At 44.6% G+C, this 20237-nt stretch overlaps 2 protein-coding genes across 8 annotated transcripts in view; one reads left to right on the top strand and one right to left on the bottom strand.

The window, feature by feature from the left end:
- ABLIM2 (actin binding LIM protein family member 2) overlaps positions 1 to 18067 on the bottom strand; it is a 59222-nt gene extending 41155 nt beyond the window's left edge. For 5 of the 7 annotated variants that reach the window (XR_008332182.1, XR_008332177.1, XR_008332180.1 and 2 more), the window contains exons 1-5: positions 17906 to 18067; positions 11922 to 12065; positions 6808 to 6991; positions 3170 to 3279; positions 1156 to 1282 (exon numbers count right to left, since the gene is read on the bottom strand). Coding sequence is in view for 1 of the 7 variants with exons in the window: in XM_053403012.1 (XP_053258987.1) it covers positions 1156 to 1282; positions 3170 to 3279; positions 6808 to 6991; positions 11922 to 12065; positions 17906 to 17921 (581 nt within the window). In the remaining 6 variants the exon portion in view is untranslated. The remainder of the gene's footprint in view (positions 1 to 1155; positions 1283 to 3169; positions 3280 to 6807; positions 6992 to 11921; positions 12066 to 17905) is intronic. The other 2 variants (XM_053403012.1, XR_008332179.1) reach the window with 2 other exon arrangements.
- The window catches only part of PSMA4 (proteasome 20S subunit alpha 4), a 201514-nt gene that overhangs the window by 114447 nt on the left and 66830 nt on the right, over positions 1 to 20237 (top strand). The gene's annotated exons all lie outside the window — the stretch shown is intronic.

Genomic DNA, 20237 nt, shown 5'->3' with positions numbered 1-20237 from the left:
CCCTAGCTAACAGGACCAGTGGTCAGGGATGATGGGAGTTGTAGTCCCCAAACATCTAGAGGGCCGAGTTTGCCTATGCCTGATCTAGGGCAAGTGAGACTCCACCGGAATCCCCAGTCTGAATTCATTTTCCAGCTGCTGGATGGAATACATGGCAAAGGTGGTAGCAATTCTATGTATTGCTGCCATTTTACCCTCCCATTCTAAATGCCACATTTGTAAAAGGGCACTGATCAACTGGAAGATGTCTAGGGGAGAGTAACCAAGAAGATGAGGGGTCTATGATGAATGATTAGAGTTGGATGTGTTTAGCTTGGAGAAGGAAATATTAAGGAGAAAGATGAGAGCTGTCTTCAGATAGCTGAAGGGCTGTCATTCAGAAAAGAGGGTAGGTCTGTTCTGTTGTTCCTGATGGCAGGACTAGACCTAATGAGTGGAAATTGTGGGGAAGACACTGCTTGGGAGATGGTGGGCTCTCCTCTGTTGGAGGTGCTTAAACAGAGGCTGGTCAGCCACCGGTCAGGTAACCTGTAGTTGCGTCCTGCATTGTACGTCCTGCATTGACTAAGGGGTTGGTACATGCCTGACAAGGTCCCTTCCAATTCTGCAATTGTCAGGTTGGTGCTGATCACTTAGCTAGAAAAAGGTGTACTAAGACAGGATTGGATGCCTCGTTCTGTCAGGTCTTGATGATACAAACTAGGTCAACCTCTTCATCCAGGACCATGTCCTGGATTAAAGCTGTTTTATTAATAACTGACCTGGCATTTAGCAGCAGCAGCTGTAGGTAGGGTGGGTGGGGAGTTAACATGGCATTGAGAGATTCTGGAGCTAGCTTCCCCATTCAGTTGTGAGTAGGCAAGCCAGCAGGAAGGATGTGTACACTGTGAAAGCCACGTAAGTCTCTGGAATAGGGTAAAAACATTCAAATAGTCACAAAATTATGGGAAGTCCAAGTCATGTTAAGAAATGACAGAGGAAATCAGGCAAGCGTTCCATGAAACTTAGTGTGTCCTTTGTTCACTAGGCCTGCCTAGTGAAAAGCGTTTGACATTCCACAGAGTCACACATCACAACATGCCAACAAAACACATTTTGACAATATAGCACTGAAAAGTGTCTTAAGAGAAGATGGATCCACTTTATCCAACATACTTGCTGATATATTCAGCATTCAGAAGTTTGCCACATATCTTGCACTTAAAACAGGACAAGTGCCAGTGTTTGTCCAAAGCAACCAAAGACTGTCCATTTTTTATTTCAGAGCCACAATTCCCACAATCTGTAAAAAAAGAAGAAGGCACAAATGACTTTGAAATGTAAGCAATATATTCTATGAGTCATTTAAGAGGCTGTACAAAAACAAATGCATCCCCTCGGTTTTGGGCATGTACTCAGGATACACAGCCATGCCCAGGTTTCAGAATAATGATAAATACTAGGGTATTTGGGAAATTTAAGGAAAAATATACAAACACGTTATATCTCTAAATTCTGCCCCCATTCAAATAGTTGTATTTTGCTCGTAGGATGCAAGCATTTTGTCTAGTTTTACTATTTGGGCATTTCTTTGCCAGAGAGAAATGAAGACGTGACTTCACTGATTCTTTCCATCTTTCTAATGCTTCTATTGAACAGCCTGGATTTGGGAGACAGGGATTTGTGCTGTGTCTTTTGCAGATTTATTTCTAAGACATTTACTCACGTGCTCAGCCCAGCTAAAACCAACAGAGGCTGCACTTGCTTTGCCGCCCACTTCTTACTTGCGTCAGCAGATTGCCTGCCTTGAGCAAATATGCTTTGCATTATCTAATTTATGTTTGACATTTTAAAATTAATTTTCAATACAAATAATAAAACACTGGATTAAATAAAAGCTATGCAAAGAACTGCAACATCCTGAAATTTCCAAAACACATTAAAAACAAGTTAATTTTTCAACAAATTTATCCATATGTATCCATAAAGAGATTTTTTAAAGAAAAAAGCCTATTTTGCCTACCTTCTACATTTATTCTAAACTAATCAGAGAATAGTGATGCTGCAGCTGGGGCACAGGGGCCACAATGAAAAGTTTTTGCAGCTGTCAAAAAACGGCTGCTATTTCAACATCATATTTAAAGTAATGTTACCTTTGTAGGTTCAAAAGGTATAAAATGCCCATCATTCATGAATTAAACTAAAGTGCTCTCTTCAAAATCCTGCATGACAGGGCAGAACCAAATATGCGCTAACATCTCCAGCATATATCCCAGAAAGGCAGATAAATACAATGAAATCTATGATGAAGCCAGGTACCCCTATATTTCAAAAACTTATACTATAATGCTGATGCAGTCAGTCTTGTTAATGTGTTAATACAGATCCAAGGCCATTCTTGATACGATGTGTTGTGCCTTTTTTGAAATATAAAACACACACAACTGAGGGGGTGTGTGTAGCAAATTGTTGGGCTTAAGACTCAAATCACTCCTTATTGGCAGAACTTGACATGGGCCCTGCCATTATCTCTCAGCTAAAGGTTGCTGTGTTGAGGGAGAAAGAGAAGGGGGGCGGTAGGGGAAGAAAAGTAATAAATAAATGAATAGTTTAGATAAAAGATGAAAGTTCTAAGACTCCCAGTTTCATTTTACCATTGATTTTTTTGTTTATACAAATAATGCTGACATCAATATTCACAAATATTCAAACTTTAACAGAAATTCACATTTTGCCACAGAAGATTTATTAACTTTATCCGTTAAGATTTGAGACATCTCTTGATTGCTTTGATCTTGGCATCTCATGCATGAAACCATATAGATTGCAAAACAGTGTTGCATGGCATCAAAAGCTATCAGATATCATTGCATGTCAATGGTTAAATCCTGTCAAAAGCTAAATATTCCAGCTGCAACATATTATCAAATACTAGCTACCAAATATTAACTACTGAAATCAAAGCACTGGATATGAAATAGAGAAATCAAATATTTGATGAATAGTCAGTTAATATTAAAATATAATGCCTAATAAAGGTTTGAATAAGTAAAGTAAGTAAAATATTCAGAGCACATTCATGGAACTATTTAACATGAAACTAGAGACTGAAGAAATAAATATTAGCAAAATTTGGGGGAAAACCATTTTTCAAAAGCTCATTCATATACTTTTTTTAATCTGCTCTTACTTCGGAGGACTGGAAAATTGCTGTTGCTTCCAGCAGGTGGCAGAGAGCATTTCTGACAGATACAGTCTTTGCCATTGAAAGTTACGCGGTCCCCAGGAGGAAAAGGTTGCCTGCAGAAAAAGAAATCAAATGCATTAGAAAATGAAGAATCTTGCAATGTTTCAACTGCATTTCTATTTTTATAAAAGGGACTCCTTTACTTAGTTTCAGCTCTTTTATCATTCATTTCCAGCTGGCAAATCTGACCAGTGACTTGAAAGCTCAGCATTTAAGAGGCGTCATTGAAGAAGAATGCTTACTTCCCTCTGGGAAAGAACTGAGGTACCATAGCAGCTTAAAAAATATTCTTCTCAAAATACACATCATCCTTTTGCAGAGCTTTTTTCTGAAACAAGAAATTGACTGATAACAGAACATACAAACCAAGGCACACTGGGTTGAACCTATTTAGAACTGGCTGCATGAGCCATATCCCAGCAAAATATACAAGAGCCACATTGTAGTTCAGCCTCTGTTGCCAATGCATCTCCACCCTAGCAAACACTCGCTCCACAGATGCTCCTACCTCACTCACCATCCTGCAACGGAAGGATTCTGTTTGTTCCTTCTCCCTCATCTAAGGGCCCATCCACATCTGCATTTGTCACATGATTTCTAGTATTATGCATCAGGGGTCTGAGAGGGTTCCCTTCCCCCGCCCTTGGGGTCCCACCACTTTCCCCAGGAAAAGTGCTGCTTATTGCTGAACTGGAACAGACATCTAACTGTGGAAAACCAAAATGAAAATTTGTTCCTCATCTGAACTGGTCCTAAAATAGCTCCTGATGTGTTTTCCTGGGAACTGTATTGGGGGAAGTAATGACTCATTTTCTATACGTCAAAATGATTGTTTTCGGATTCTCTGGTTTTTTCCGATCATGTGGTTTTCTGTTTATCTGGTCTTCCAATTCTCTGACTCTTTTCCACAGGTGGGTGGAGCTGGAGACAATACGAAAAGTTGACTACTGATTATAGGAAGAATGAATGGGAAAACACAGGTCTTTCACCTAAGGGGTCTTTCACCAAGTAAAATATGAGGCAAAGATCACAAGTGGGAACACCCAGCTCTAAACCAAACTAAAAATGTGGTAAAGAGGTACAGACTTAAGGGGAAGTGTGGCTCTCTCTGCTCTTTTCATGGCTCAGTCCGTCATCTAATTGTTCTTCCACAGACATACTTAAGTATCCATTGTGTTTTCTACAATATTCACTTTCTAGAAGTGACCAGCAGCTTCATAGAACTCAAAAACCAAGTTTTATCCCTCTCAGTATAACAGCAGGGTGATCAAGAATGGTGAAAGGATCCTATAGAAATCTCATTGCCACAGGCAGAAAAAATGTGGTTTTTAGTTAGAGGGAGCCTAACCATGTCAGAAAAGTAATGCAGGCAATCAAATAATGCACACAGAAACTCTGATTCCAATATATGACTAAAACCAGTGGGGATGCAGTATTAACCAAAACATTAATTCATGGCAGCCATCTTGGATTCCAATGACAAAGCCAACTTTGAATGAACCAAGCAGACAAATCATGTTTCCAACATCATAGTCCCATTTGATACAAACTGATGGTTTTGCTCATTACTGTATAACCAACAGGTTTACAAATTTGCTAGATAGTCTCTTGTGTCTCAGATTATCTCAATGTGAAAACTTCGAATAGAGATTGCTCATACAAGATTTCCCCTCAAGAAAGCATTGTATTGTGAGTGTTGAGAGCAATGAAGCACAGAAAGATAAATTATGTTTCTTTAAGGAGGCTCACGGCCAACAGACAAAGTATCTTTGGTACCCCAATAAAGCCATTTAAAATAGTGTGGTGTTGTGGTTAGTGTCAAGACTAAACCTGGATTTAAATCTGGGAGAGGAGGCTTTAAATCATATCATAGGGGTATCATATCATAGGGGTGATATGATAGCCATGTTCAAATATATAAAAGGATGTCACATAGAGGAGGGAGAAAGGTTGTTTTCTGCTGCTCCAGAGAAGCGGACACGGAGCAATGGATCCAAACTACAAGAAAGAAGATTCCACCTAAACATTAGGAAGAACTTCCTGACAGTAAGAGCTGTTTGACAGTGGACTTTGCTGCCAAGGAGTGTGGTGGAGTCTCCTTCTTTGGAGGTCTTTAAGCAGAGGCTTGACAACCATATGTCAGGAGTGCTCTGATGGTGTTTCCTGCTTGGCAGGGGGTTGGACTCGATGGCCCTTGTGGTCTCTTCCAACTCTATGATTCTATGATTCTATGATTCTAAATCCCCACCTGGCTATGAAGCTCATGGAGTGACCTTGGGCTGCTCACTGCCTCTCAGCTTAATTTACCTCACAGGGCTGTTGTGGGGATTAGAGGAGAAGGTGAGACCTATTTATTCCACCTTAAGCTACTTGAAGAAAAGGTTGGCTATAAATACATTAAATACATAAAAACTGGTGAAAACCTTTGCACATTTCACAAGTGCATGAGTGAGTGTCATGATCCCTGAAGATACAGCATGGAGGCAGGCATGAGCAGAAACTTCCTGCGTCGTCTGAGGCTGTCACTCGACGTACAGTGGTACCTTGGTTTACAACAATAATCTGTTCCAGAGGTCCGGTTGTAAACCAAAACAGGTTGTAACCCAAGGCGCACTTTTGCCAATGGGGCCTCCCCCCCCCCCAAATGGGTTGTAATCCAAAAAAAGGGACACGCACTTCCAGGTTTGACGTGGTTGTAATCCAAAGCGGTTGCAAACCAAAGTACCACTGTATCTCCATCACTGCCCATGACACCTGCAGTATCTCCAGAGACCTTAATGGACATATGGAGATGCCTCCTGGGCAGGGAAGCCACACTAGCTTCTTCTTCACTAGCTGCTGCTGCTGCTGCTGCTGCTTCTCCTCCTCCTCCTCCTTCTTCTTCTACTTCTTCTTCTTCTTCTTCTTCTTCTTCTTCTTCCCAACAGAATATTAAAAACATAATAAAACATCTAACATTAAAAACCTCCCTAAACAGGGCTGCTGTCAGATGTCTCTTAAAAGTCAGATAATTGCTTATTTCCTTGACATCTGATAGGAGGGTGTTCCACAGGGCGGGTGCCACTACCGAGAAGGCCCTCTGCCTGGTTCCCTGTAACTTGGCTTCTCGCAGGGAGGGAACCGCCAGAAGGCCCTCGGCGCTGGACCTCAGTGTCTGGGCAGAACGATGGGGGTGGAGGCACTCCTTCAGGTATACAGGGCCAAGGCCGTTTAGGGCTTTAAAGGTCAGCACCAACACTTTGAATTGTGCTCAGAAACGTACTGGGAGCCAATGTAGGATTTTCAGGACCGGTGTTATATGGTCTTGGTGAATAATAATAATAATAAAGGCCCCTAAGCACACACCGCAAGGTCTGCAGTGTCAAGGAAGCCTCCAGAGATCCTAGGACCCACTGGAGAATGGCAGATTCTTAGTGGGGCCAAGGGCACCTGGAGCAGTTCCTGGAGCAAAAAGTCCAATCGCTGTCAGAAGAGGAAATCTGGTGAACAGAAGCATTCCTGGAATTGAACTAGGTCAATTCTCACCATCTCATTTTTAAAAAATAAAAGTAGACGTTAAAGCTTCAGAGAAATAAACTCACCTGCAAGCTACACACACAAAACAATTTGGATGATAGGTTTTCCCCAGTGCTGAAACCACTTCTCCCTCAATAAACTGATCACAGCTGAAGCACCGTGTCCCATAGAGGCGCTGATAGTCCAAAGTACAGATATAGTCTCCTTGTCTTACAAAAAATCCTCCTTGAGCCAAGTCACATCCGCATGCTGTGGGCAAAACAGGACACAATATATGACAAAAGAAACTCCATCCCTAAGAAGGCAGAGCATCACTTGTTGAGTTATTTTAAGCTGTACATGGCTTTTTTTTCCTCACGAGATGCCTAAAGGTCTTTATACCTTTTACAGATACAGCGTAACTCATTGTAGAATGAATAATGCTGATATAAAAGGTATTTTCTGGACTTGTCCCAAAATAAAGAAACTCTGGCACATAGTGATAAATGAAATATAAACTATGACAGGGCATATACTGGTTATCCATTTTGGATATACTGAAGACTCAATATACTCAAACAGATGATAAAGAACTGAATCCCTGCTATGGATTTTAGCACATGGCATGTTTCTGAAATTTTTTTTAAAGGACTTTTCCTTCTATGCCTTTTCAGGCAGGTAAACTGCCAGGAAAATGTTTCATCTTTGCTTCATCTCATGAAGGGGTGTTTGCTGTGGTGGCACTCCAATTGTGGAATGCCCTCCCATCACAGATTCGGCTGGCGCCAACCCTGATGGGTGTAAATGCCTATTTATTTACTGAGCCATTTGATGTTGAGTGGAGGAGTTGTTTTATTGCTCCCACAGCACTGTGATATAATCCGATTTACTGCTGCTGTGGTTTGGGTTTTTAAAATATTTTTTTGAATGCATTATATACTTCTATACAGTAGCTCACTCTGAGACTGGTTTTAAACAAAGAGCAGATTATAGATCACTGAATAACTCATCCTCTGGCTGGTGCCCTGCAAATGGCACCTCCTCCTTGTGTAATCTGAAACACCCTTACTTTACGCTATGTTCTTATGCAGGCTCTCTCAGATTACACACAGTAGCTTTTAGCAAATTTATTTATAGACTAGCAAGCGGAGTTGATCTGGTATATACCAACTCCTGTTATTAACTCACACATGGCTTAGCATATTCCTTCTTCTTTCTTTCCGTTAACTATGGAATAGTTTGTTTCCAGTATTAGAATTTTCTCAGTTGATTCTGATAATAACGCTGTCAGCCAACTTGTCTGCACATGCATGTGGTCTACTCATGTGAGCAGTATAGCCTGAGAGCTGTGAGCTCACACAAGATCACAGCTCCTTTCCCTGCAAGAGGGGGATCTTGCTTGCATTTTTGACAGCTCCATTACAGTGTTCATACAAGTAGTACGTGTGCTTTTTACATATAAGCATTCTCATTGTGGGGGAATACTGTACCCAACATTTCCCCAAACCAGGCAAGACTAATGGGACCTTCAGCAGAGGACGCAGCAATTTAGACTGGGGAAACAGCACAAGAGAAAAGGGCTAAACATCTCTATTATCAGATTAGCAGGCAAACACTGCTGCATTGAAGAAGAAAACTGCATTGAAGAAGATCACAGGTCTCCTTTGCCATGTGTACACTGAGGCCCAAGGCTGACATTTGGGGTCGCCCAGTGTGAGATACTGCTTCCATTCTCCCAGAAGCAATGAGCTAGCAACCACAGTGGCTCTAACTATCCAGTTACAGAGGCCTTCGAGATTGCTTTCTTTTTTCATTCTTTCCATAGCCACCCAGTGACTGTTTTAGGGGGTTGGAGGTGCCCTTAAAAAAAAACACACCCTGGCATATACCAGCAATAAAGAAAAACTAATGGGAAAATATTCATTTGGGGGATTCAGGCAAGGCAAATTCATTCAGGCACATGAAGAGATGAGTAAAATCTAGGAAATTCACTCTATCATATCCCTGTCATTGAAGAGATGACAGAGTATCTATTTTGCTCTAAGAGAAGCCTGGTCAGCCTGTATTCAGTGTGTACAACAGTAAGCATGATGTACCATTCAAAGCTATGATTGTTGTGAGCAAAATGCCAAACCAAATCCCTGAGACACCAAAGTGCCTGCCCTGCAATCTCTGTTAATCACCATTTACTTCTTCCTCTCAATTACTATTTATTATAATAACCTACTATAAAAAGTCAATAATAAGAATTGATTGCAGATTGCCGTCAGGCTGCACATCAACATTCTCCTGTTTGCCATTAGTTGACTAATTGTTGTCTAGAAGCATAAGGAATATGAAAACTTTAGTGCCCTGCTAGCTCCTGAAATAATCAATGTGTATTGTATGAGAAGGAACACATCAACTAATTTGAAGCTGAGAAAAACAAAGCAAAAAAGTCTGCAAAATTTTGAAGTCACCCTGCTGATGCACAAACTGCACCTGGTTTTGGTAGCTAACCATATTAGCATAGCAGCAGTGAAGTCCAATACTACCACAAAATACTCAAGAACAGCTGCTGACCTATGGAAAATGTGAGTCTGATTGCACACAATAGGATGTTCTTCTGAATAAACATGCATAGGATTGCAGTGTTAGAGAAGAAGGGGGGGGAATGCAGAGCTACCATCTCTTGCAATTACTTGGCAGTGATGAAAGCACTCTGTATGTGCTCTGTAGAAAGGAATGATTTCAAAATCATGATCTGGGCAAATAATTGTTTACATTAGTGTTTTCCCCCATTTAGTACTTCTCATGACTATGATCATCTAAACAACTCATATAAAATGTTATAAAATGTTGCTTGCTGCAAATGTGGGGAGATCTGCGATAGGTTCACCTGCCCATTATCAAAACAAAAGGTGGAAGGGTAGACCTAATGGTCTACTCCTAACTCCTAACCTGTGGAGTGACTCTATTCTTCAGTCCTTCGAAAAGAAAAGAAAAAACCCCAAACGTTGGGCTTTCTGTGGGAAGAAAGAAGCAGCACTGGGAAAATGCAGAAGGATTACAATGTCTGTCTCCATGAAACATGAGGGAATGGTGTATGGTGATTCCATGCTAAATATCTTGAATGAAATAAAATGAAATATGGCTTAATGCTCAAAGCCTGATTTCTCATACAGCAATGCTGCAGAAAGTTCACACCATCCCTCTTTCCTAATTCATGAACAGGTGGGAGAGAGAAAATAATGTCCACCTTCACTCAGCAGATCACCAGCAGCTCTGAACTGCTCAAGTTTTGCAGCCACCTGAACTAGACAAGCAAACCCCAAACAACCCAACCAACAAGGAAAATACTGCTGCTTCCAAAGCTTGTTACTGCACTCCAACTTTGGTTGGGGTGGTTCTACCCCCAATTGGGCCGTGTGGAGCTTAGGAATGCCAGGGTGGGGAGAGAGAATAACAACAAGCACTGAGTGGATAAATTCCTGCCAGCCCTCATTCACCTTCATCTTCCGTTTACGTGAAGAAGATGCCCATTTCCTGGAAATGAAGAGAGTATTCACTAGTGGTCTCTCCAATGGCACCTTTGTTTTGCAGGCAGCAGGAGTGAGAGAACGGTGCAAATGCATGTGACTTGGCACCCACATCACATGGAAGAGGATGAAAGACAAGAGCATGCAAGTGCATGACAGTGTCTGGCCATCCTTGCCCCATCTTACAGGAGAGAAGCTTCCCCCCCTCGTTTCAGTGGAGGAGAGGAGAATGGCCTCTTTCCCTCACTTGGAGTTTTGGTACGACAGCATCAATAAGGGAGACTTTTATGCTGGTTGTGGGCAACAGAAGCAGGGGTGTTCACCACTGGCAAAAAAATGGGCACCACTGTTAAATGGGGGCGTATCTTTATGGCAACTGTTGGCATGAATTAAATTCTTCCCCTCTCCTCAGCTGCCACAGTCTCAACAGAACATTACACCTAACAGACCAACAATATGGATTTTAAAACATTACTACGTACCATAGACATTTTTTAAAGCAAACTACTTAAAATTAGCATCTTTCCCATTCCACACCAAAATACAAATTGAGCCGGCATACAAATTCCATGGAGACTAACTTATTAGAAGTTAAGACAGAAGCCTGTGACCCTCCAGATACTGTTGGACTACAACTCCCATCAATCCTGACCATTGGCCAAGCTGGCCAGAGCAGACGGGAGTTGAAACTCCAGCAATATCTGGTGTGTTCTAAGTTGCCCAACCCTGCTGTTATTACCATGTGCCAACTGTGATTTGTCCTTCTGTATATGGAAGGCCAACTCCCACTCTTACCAAGTTGGGCGCAGGGGCCAGTAGTAATATCATTCCAACCTGGAAGATGTGGTGCTATGACCAGTGCCTACTGCTGCTGGCTACTGGATCAAAGGGTTGTGAGGGAATGGTGCCAATGATGAGAGGAGACCCTACGTGGCGATATTCAGGAGCTGAAAACCTCCGTCTGGGAGAGACACCAGCCGTGGAACTGCACAGGAAAATGGCTGTTTGCTACAACAAATAAGCTGGACCATGTATCAAGGCCAAGCTGGGGCTGTGAGTGAATCAAGGCCTTGACTGAAAAGATTCCATAGCTGGAAGCATTAAGTTGTGACCCAGCAGTCAATCAGGCAGAAGTACCACTCTGTAGGCGCAGGGAGTTTAGACAGGGGGAAGCACAAGTAAGGAAAAGGTTAAACATTTATCTTAGAGGACCACTTTCCTACTCTTCAAAGCTTGAGATGTTAGATTTTTTTACAAAAGTGGTAGACCTTCATCACAGATCTTCTCAATCTGCTCCACTTCTTTTTATCTTCTGTTTTGTTTGCTCTAGTGTATGCATTTGTCCAGTGTGCAGTTTGTTGCCATCGTTGTAAATAAAACAAAATGAAGTGCCAGTTCTCTAATCTTGATAAAAGTGCCATGGGTGCCAGCACAAAATGGCTGCCATGGACAACAACAAAAAGAGGTGCTGGTATTGCATACTGATGTCTCCCATCACAGAAAAAGCACTGCATTTTGCTTAATATCTGAAAGTGCCTTTTTAGACAAGCAAAGTTATTCTAGGATTACAGCATACCAGAAGAGAACTGCATGTGCATTTCTCTGCCTATCTCAATGATTTTTACACCTCTTTAAGTTTCCATGCCCATACATAGCAGACAATATGAAAAGTAAATTCCTACCTTTGCAAACAAAACATTTAATATGGAAATACTTCTTTTGTACTCTTAGCACCTCTCCTTTGCATGGATTTCCACAATTATTGCAGAGGATTGCAGCACCAGAAGGCTTTTCCAAGTGGCTGTGCACAGCCTGTGGCTGAGAAGCTGCAAGAAAGAAAGGGTATGCCCATTAGGACAATGCAAACTTTAACGAGCACACCCCAATGTGAAAGTGGTGTGACGTCACTGCGGCATGCAAACATGATCCTAGATTAAATATCAGCACATACAATCAAGTACAATACCAGAGAAATTAATGACTTCAAGTGTGAGTATTTAGGAAGCAAATAAAAAAAGATCAATTTTACACCATTTGGTGCGACTTCAGTGCTTATATAGCAAAATCAGATCCCAACAACATACCAGTATTGTCTGCATTTATATGGGATCAACACTCTTCAGAGTACAGATCCATTTGATGAGTACAATGAATTAGACATTTGTGTGCAGCAACAGATCAAACCTCATGTTTATTCTATTTTTAAATTTTGTTTTAATTAATTTATTAATCTGTGTAGTTATGATCAATGGAAGTATTATGGAAAGTGGTTCTGGAATTTTTTCTAGCTGTTTGTAATGATAGATACAGTGGTACCTCGCAAGACTAAATTAATTCGTTCTGCGAGTTTTTTCGCCTTGCGAATTTTTCGTCTTGCGAAGCACGGATACCCTGGGTATTAACGGTTTTAAGAAAAAGGAAACAAACTTGCAAGACGTTTTCGTCTTGCGAAGCAAGCCCATAGGGAAATTCGTCTTGCGAAGCAACTCAAAAAACAAAAAACTCTTTCGTCTTGCGAGTTTTTCGTCTTACAAGGCATTCGTCTTGCGAGGTACCACTGTATCTTGTTTTATTTAAGGAAGTTTATTTTGAAAGTAAGAAGGAAAGACTTTACCCTGACCTTTATTATTTTCTAAAATAGGATTATCAGAACTGCAGGCCACATTCAGACAATTTCCTAAACTATTTTTCATTATTAAATGATATTAAGGGAATACTTCTAACCTTAATTTAAGTCTGTCCCATATTATTCATTTAGAAGTGATTATGTACTTGGTTGATTTCACCACCTTTATGAACACAAACTGAGCATGGATGGTGCCAGGGGAGGCAAGTGCTCCCCCCCCAAAAAAGGAGCTCACTCCCCACTTACCCCCTCATTTGCTGGACTCCTGTCAGTAATACATAGTGTTATTTTCCTTTCAGGGATCTTAATATGTGGCACACAACACCCCCACCTAGAAATATGCTTTGGCCCTTCTGCGCCCCACCCCCCCAAAAAATTCTGATGCTGCCACTGAAACAGAGCTGCATTGTGTCACTTATCATGCCTTCCTATTGTGTTGCACAGCCCAAAGGATGCTTATGGTGTTGATCATGGGTAGGCAAACTAAGGCCCATGGGCCGGATCAGGTCCAATTGCCTTCTGGATCTGGCCCACAGACGGTCCAGGAATCACTATGTGGATCACCAGCGTGCGGGTTCTTTCCGTCTCCCTCACATGGCGGCGGCAGCACCTCCTCCCTCCCTCCTCCTGGCTTCTCCCCGCCCTGCCTAGAGGAGGAAAGGGGCTGGGCTTTGTTGGTGCCAGCAGCAGCAGTGCTCGAGCAGCCGCCATTTTAAGCAGCCCCTCTCCGGAGCCCTTTCTCACGCCACTCATCATCTCACTGCCACCGCCACCAGCCCCTGCTGCTCGCAAGACACAAGTAAGCAGCCACCGGGGCTCGTGGTGCACTTGCATCATTTTCTTTTTTCAAAATATGATCCGGCCCCCACAAGTGGACCGGCCCCCTGCTGAAAAAGTTTGCTGAGCTGACCCCTGGTGTTGACGGACAGTACTTTGTTTGCAAGTATTCCTAGCTCTTTCCACCAATGACAGCATGTGCAGTGTGTCAAGGGGAAAGATGTCATGAGTGGGTCTCCCCATCTGCCTAAGGAGACTGGCTCCTTTTGCGCCTGCTTGGCTGACCAGGGCTGACCAGTATGGCTGAACTCTGGGGATATGCTGGAGGGTGATCACACACCCCTAGGTGAAACTTCCCTTCTGGTTTATGCTTGAAGGAGAGCAAATCTAAATGTGGTTGCGCAGTAAATCAATCATTTGATATAACCACGGGATAAGAATTTTGGATCAACCCACGCTAGCTACAAGGGCCAAGAATATCATCCAGAGTGTTCTTCACACGTGGGCTGTGTCCTCCATCTTGGTGCCCTGGAAGACTCCTGGAATCACTGCAGTTTTGTCCAGTGAACAATTTGCAGTGTCTTAACTCTGTGGACAATGACTGCATGCTTTTTGAAAACTTTGTTCACATCAAAACTCAAGGTAACAAAACGCTCCTGAACATTCCAAGCAGTGAGAAAATGAAACAGGCAGAATGAAAAATAAATGGAGTGGCATCACCCCTGTCTCCAAGAGAAGTGAAGACTTTGGCTGAACTAAGCAAGCCCTCTTGCGAAGGGAATTCCACAAAGTGCTGCAATGTAGAGGATCCTCTCATTGCAACAAATCACATCTCAGATGCAATAGGGGGCATTTTTCTGCCTGCTGTAACAATTGTAATGCTCTGCTAGATGCTGTATGGTTTTTAATTGTATTTTTCACCTGAATGAAGCTTGCAAGCCACTTTACCACGGACCGCAGCAATAAATCACTGAAGTAGAGGATCAACACTTAGACATCAAGATCTCTTTGAGCAACCAATCACTTTAGATCTAAACTCTTACACTCTATCCATTTTTTCCAGAAATATCTATTAGGTGGTTGAGAAAAATATGTTTTCCCCTTGAAGTGCAAATTACTCCCTTTGACCTTCTGGTTCTCTTTTTGTTGGTTTAGATTAGGCCTGGGCGATGTATTGATACACCACCCAGGACTGGTGGTGTAGACCAAGATGGCGGCTTCCCTCTGCTACCAGCTCCACTTTCAATATCGGGCTGCTGGAAGCAGAGGGACAGCAGCAGCAGTTCCACCTCCAATATACTGCTGTGTGAAGCCAGCATCGTGCTCTGCCCCTCATATCACAGAGAGAGCAGCAAGCTGCATCACCAGGCCAATACAGCTTGTGGCACCTTTGGCTTCTTTAAAGAGCTCCCACCCTCCAGCTGAGCAAGCCCCAATGCCTCACGCGGCATGAAAGCCATGCAGGATTACATCTAACGCCCAAATTTTGGCTCAATCATTTCCAGTATTTACTATTTATAAATGGATTTCAAATCCAAGTATTGTATAACACAAATAGCAAACTCTTGAGAGCCAAACGGTAAAAGATAGGAGACGAGCATATAAATGACCTAGAAAATAGTTCCACATTTTATTCAAGGTTTCCAATTTCAAAAATACAGGCTGTTCTCTATTTGAGGGAATTCATTCATCCACAAACACTTGGTCGGTGATGCAAAGTTATGCTCTTGACCAATAGGAAACTCCTAGATAAACATAACTTCTGTTCCTGCTAATGCAGATGTCAAATGTGGCTGCTTGCATTGGGAGACGCAAATACACCCCTTGATGTGTAAATTTCTACTTTCTCTTATTTTACCGCCCTTATTTTAGTGCTATATTATAAACCAGATACAGATAATTGTGGCATTCCAGTTCAAAGTCTGCCAGCTGGATCTTAAGTGTGTTTCCTTAGAAGTGAACAAGCAGTGAAATGTGGCATTTGTTAAATAAACCATGAAGGTACTGAACTGTGTTGGTGCTATCACTGCTATCAGCACCTAATTTTAAGTAGTCAGCACTGCTCTTGGCACATGAGGGTCTTTTAGTGATGTTGAATCTTCCGCAATCAGCAAGAAAGAAGTAAATGTTCCACACATGGCATGCAACATAAACACTACTTTCCCCACTATGCTCCTCCATGCCCATTCCCACTGCAAATGAAGAGTGAAAGGCACACTAGTAGGCCAACACATGTGAATACTCACTTATTATTTTGTTTTTATTTGTTTTTTATTAGCAGACATGCACTTTAACATAAAAATAAAGCAGAAAATTAAATAAACTTAAGAAACAGCAAGAAGGAACGATGCTACGGGAGCAAGATACAAGCGGATAAGTAATGGAAGCTAGGAGGAAGCTAAGATTTGAATTTAGCCCTCTATCAGATTGTTGTCCCCCCTTTCCTCTAAGGATCTCGGAGCAGCCCTCTCACAAGTTGTTTAGACTGAGAACCAGAAACTGGCCAGAAGTTATCCAGTAAACTTGGTGATAAGGATCTGGGCCTACATCTCCCTGGTCCAAGTCCAACACCCTACCTGCTTCCAGCGGTTCTCAACCTGTGGGTCAACCTGATGCTGTTGGACTACAACTTCCATCATCCCTGAGCTCTGGCCTTGCTAGCTAAGGGTGATGGGAGTTGTAATTCAACAACATCTGGGGACCCACAGGTTGAGAAAGACTGCAGACTATACTGCTTCTTCTCCCAAATATCTGATCTGCATAATTTAAAGCTTTTTGAAATGGCGCCATGGGTGCAGATCAGGGAATCGCAACAATACAACCAGGACAGACAGGCAAGACCATTCAGAAAGGTGGGATTTTGCCGCCTGCTTCACTTCTCTGCCAGGTAAAGCAACGGCAAGTTCACACAAGCAGAGGCGTAGCGTGGGGGAGGCAAGGGGGACCCACGGCTCTAAGCGCGCATTTTTGAGGGGGCGCAGTCAGGCACCCCCATGACAACCATGCAGCCCTGGCAGCTGAGATGTGGTGGCAGGTGGGTTGGAGGTGGGAGGAGGCAGCGGGCAAGGAGCCGGTTGGGAGAGGGCTCTGTTCACCATTTGCGCACCCCACCGGCATGTGCCCTCGCCCCGGCCGTGCACAAAACTTGCCCCAGCCCAGGTGCTGTCAACCCACACTATGCCATTGTACACAAGGCTGACCTTTCAAGCCCTAAATGGCCTTGGCCCAGTATACCTGAAGGAGCATCTCCACCCCCGTTGTTCAGCCCTGATACTGAGCTCCATCTCTAAGGGCCTTCTGGCAGTTCCCTCACTGCAAGAAATGAGGTCCAAAGGAACCAGGCAGAGGGCCTTCTCGGTGGTGGCGCCTGCCCTGTGGAACACCCTCCCATCAAGGAGATCAACAATTACTGTACTGCAGATGACTTTCCATAGACAACTGAAGGCAGCCCTGTATAGTTTTTAATGTGTGATGTTTTACTGTGGTCTTATAATTTGTTGGAAGTCTGTCTGGGGCAACCCAGTCAGATGTGTGAGATGGAAATAATTTATTATTATTTTTAAAAATTGGACTCAAAAGTCGGGGGCGGGGGAATCCCCCAAAATGGGAGGACACAAAATGCCATGTTTTATCAGCAATGTCATTTGTAAGAAATTGACCTCAATTCCAGAGAAATGGAGCAGGGTGGAAGCAGTTAAGAGTGCACGACTCCTTTTTGTGGGGGGCCCAGGTAGCAGCCTCGAGCATCTTCCCAGCACTGCCTTCCGCCGCTCACGCTAGCGAGCAGATACCCTCATTTCCATGAAAATCGATAATCCGCTTTTCCTCCCCGAGGCACCCCGAAGCAGCCATCCAAATGCAGCAAAAATGTTGAAAGCGACGAGCGGCCGGGCAGACCAGGCGCATCCTCCGCCTTCGCCGCGCCACACCAGCGGCTCGCTCTGCAGCAAAGCCACCGCGGCGGCCCCGCCCTGAAGCCGGGGAGCCTGGCCGGGGCTGGTCGGGAGGGCGAGGCGGAGAGCGAAGGCGCCCGGCGGCCCCGAAATGCGCCAAGCGGGCGCGCCGAGCCTGCAGCCCCGGAGCGACCCTGCCCGCCTGGCCCGGCGCCCGCGGAGGATGCTCCGCCGCACCTCCAGCCCGCCCGCCCGCCCGCCCGCCGCATTCTGACGTGACTGGGGCGCCGCGGCGATGGCGCTTTCCTCCGGCGGCCAGCCAGCCAAGCTGCCCTCTTCCCGACGCCCCGCTCCAGAGCCCTCCGCCTACCTGTGCCGGTGCTCATGGTGCGCCTCTGCCCCGCAGGGTCGCTGCCGTGGCCGCCGGGCTGGCGACGCGGGCATCCCCGGCAGGCGGGCACCTGTGGCGCGGCTGGCCAGGCTCCGGCCGAGGCTCTCCTGCGGCGGGACGAGGCGCCGGCCTCCTGCGTCGTCCTCCGCCGCCTCCTCCCGCGGCTGGGCAGGCCCGGCGCGGCGCGGAAGGCGGGGCGTGCGGGGCGGAGGCTCCGGGACGGGCGCGCCGCTCTCAGCCGCCCCCGCCGCCCTCCGGAGCGCCTACAGCCCGCCGGGCCCGGAGGAGCCAAGCGCCCGGGGCTGCTGCGGCGACAGGTCGCCGGGGAAAGCGGCAGTCGTCGATCCGGCGCCCACTTCTGGCGGCGCGGAGAAGACCTCGCAACGCCGCGAAACGCGACAGCCGAAGAATTCCTGAAGCCGCTGCATTTGGGGCGCCCCCCCCCCCGCCGCGTGTAGGAGCGCGGGACAGTTTCCTTGGGCCGGGCGCTCTTTCCTGGACGGTTGCTTTGGGGCGCCAAGCCCCGTTCCTTCTTCACTCCTACATTGTAGAGTTGAAAGGGACCCCAGGGTCATCTAGCCAAACCCCCTCCAAGGCAGGAATCTCAACTACAGTGGTACCTCGGGTTAAGAACTTAATTCGTTCCAGAGGTCCGTTCTTATCCTGAAACTGTTCTTAACCTGAAGCGCCACTTTAGCTAATGGGGCCTCCCACCGCCGCTGCACGATTTCTGTTCTCATCCTGAAGCAAAGTTCTTAACCTGAAAGTACTATTTGTGGGTTAGTGGCGTCAGTAACCTGAAGCGTATGTAACCTGAGGTACCACTGTAAAGCATCCATGATAGATGGCCAGCCAACCTCAGCTTCAAAAACGCACAGGAGGAAGAGCCTACCATTTATATGGACAGTTACTGAAATGGGAAATATCTTTGCCAAAAAGGAAGCACTAGGCCAGATATAATGCCATGGTGGGGGGAAGTCTGTCCACTGGCTTTATCTGGGATGGCACAAAGCTTAGTTGACCTGGGGTAACTGATAAACACCTTTGCTTTCCAAACTTTTCATGTTGGCAACACACTTTTTAGACATGCATCATTTTGTGACACATTAATTTGGTTTTACTGGCAAAGCACTTTCCAGAACCCAGAGGAGAGCAGGGAGCGTTCGCACGACACACCTACACACTGCAGCAGCCAACACACGTACGTGTTGTGACACACAGTTTGGGAAGCTCTGGTGTTGAGAATGCTTGTGCGTCTCAAAGGGAAGAGCCTCCAGGTCATGGAAACGTATGATCTGGGTAAATCAAGTGTCGTTTTGGACATGCAAGGGGATATCATGCTGATTCCTCACTAAGCCTTCTCCAATACGTTCAGTCCAATATGCTGTGCTGCCTGAGCTGGAACAGCGGATATTCCATCCCTATGTCGAAGTACACATTACTCACTCAGGGCTGGTTGATTCATTTTGGTACCTGAGGCAGAAAATCCCTCTTGCTCTCTGGCAGAAGAAATATAGCAGTGATGCATTACATAACTAACAATTTGCTGCTCTTTCGTGGCAACTAAAATCTGCAGAATGAGGCAGACTGCAATCAAAAAAGTTGACAAAAGCAAGTCTCTGGCTGGATTAAAGAAGCGTTTTGGTTAAACGCATTGCAAACTTTGTATGAGAAATCGGGTTAGCAAAAATGGAACTCCACAGCGCCATCTGATGTCACAGTGTTAGAATGCATAAAGAACGCATAAAGCACCTTTTCTTTGCCAATGTAGCTGAGTCCTCTGTCCCTCACATCCTGGCTTCTTTTGGTTACACTTAAGTGTGACAGTAGGGACAGAGTGGAGCAGAACACTGGGAATATTATCTATTTAACATCTTGATGACTTGATACCTGTTGTGGTGGACAATGGCTTGTCGACAGTTGAGCACTGTTTAGCTGTTATTCCACCTTTCCCTCAAATATGATCAGCATTCTCCACTACCTCACATATTTGAATATTTGAACCTTTATAGGCCCATGACCACAAGTAGAAGGGGGAGGCCCTGCATATTACCCTCTAACACCTCCAGAGTCTAAAATTATCAAACTTTGCTTCTGCACATCCTGTGCATATGGAACAGGATCCATGTTATATATGCTGTTATATTCCAGGGCAGATAACAGACTAGCAGGCCCATTTTGCACATGTTGAAGTTTCCAGACTGTTTCAAAAAGTGTTCCCATGTAGAGAGCGTTGTGGGAATCTAGTCCAGAGGAGGGCGGAGGCCCAACTTCTATAGGAAAAGCTGCATAAGAACATAAGGAGAGCCTG

The sequence above is a fragment of the Podarcis raffonei genome, chromosome 9, assembly GCF_027172205.1.
Source record: "Podarcis raffonei isolate rPodRaf1 chromosome 9, rPodRaf1.pri, whole genome shotgun sequence".
In the NCBI taxonomy this organism is placed as follows: Eukaryota; Metazoa; Chordata; class Lepidosauria; order Squamata; family Lacertidae; genus Podarcis; species Podarcis raffonei.
This window is presented reverse-complemented; position numbering and strand designations above follow the sequence as displayed.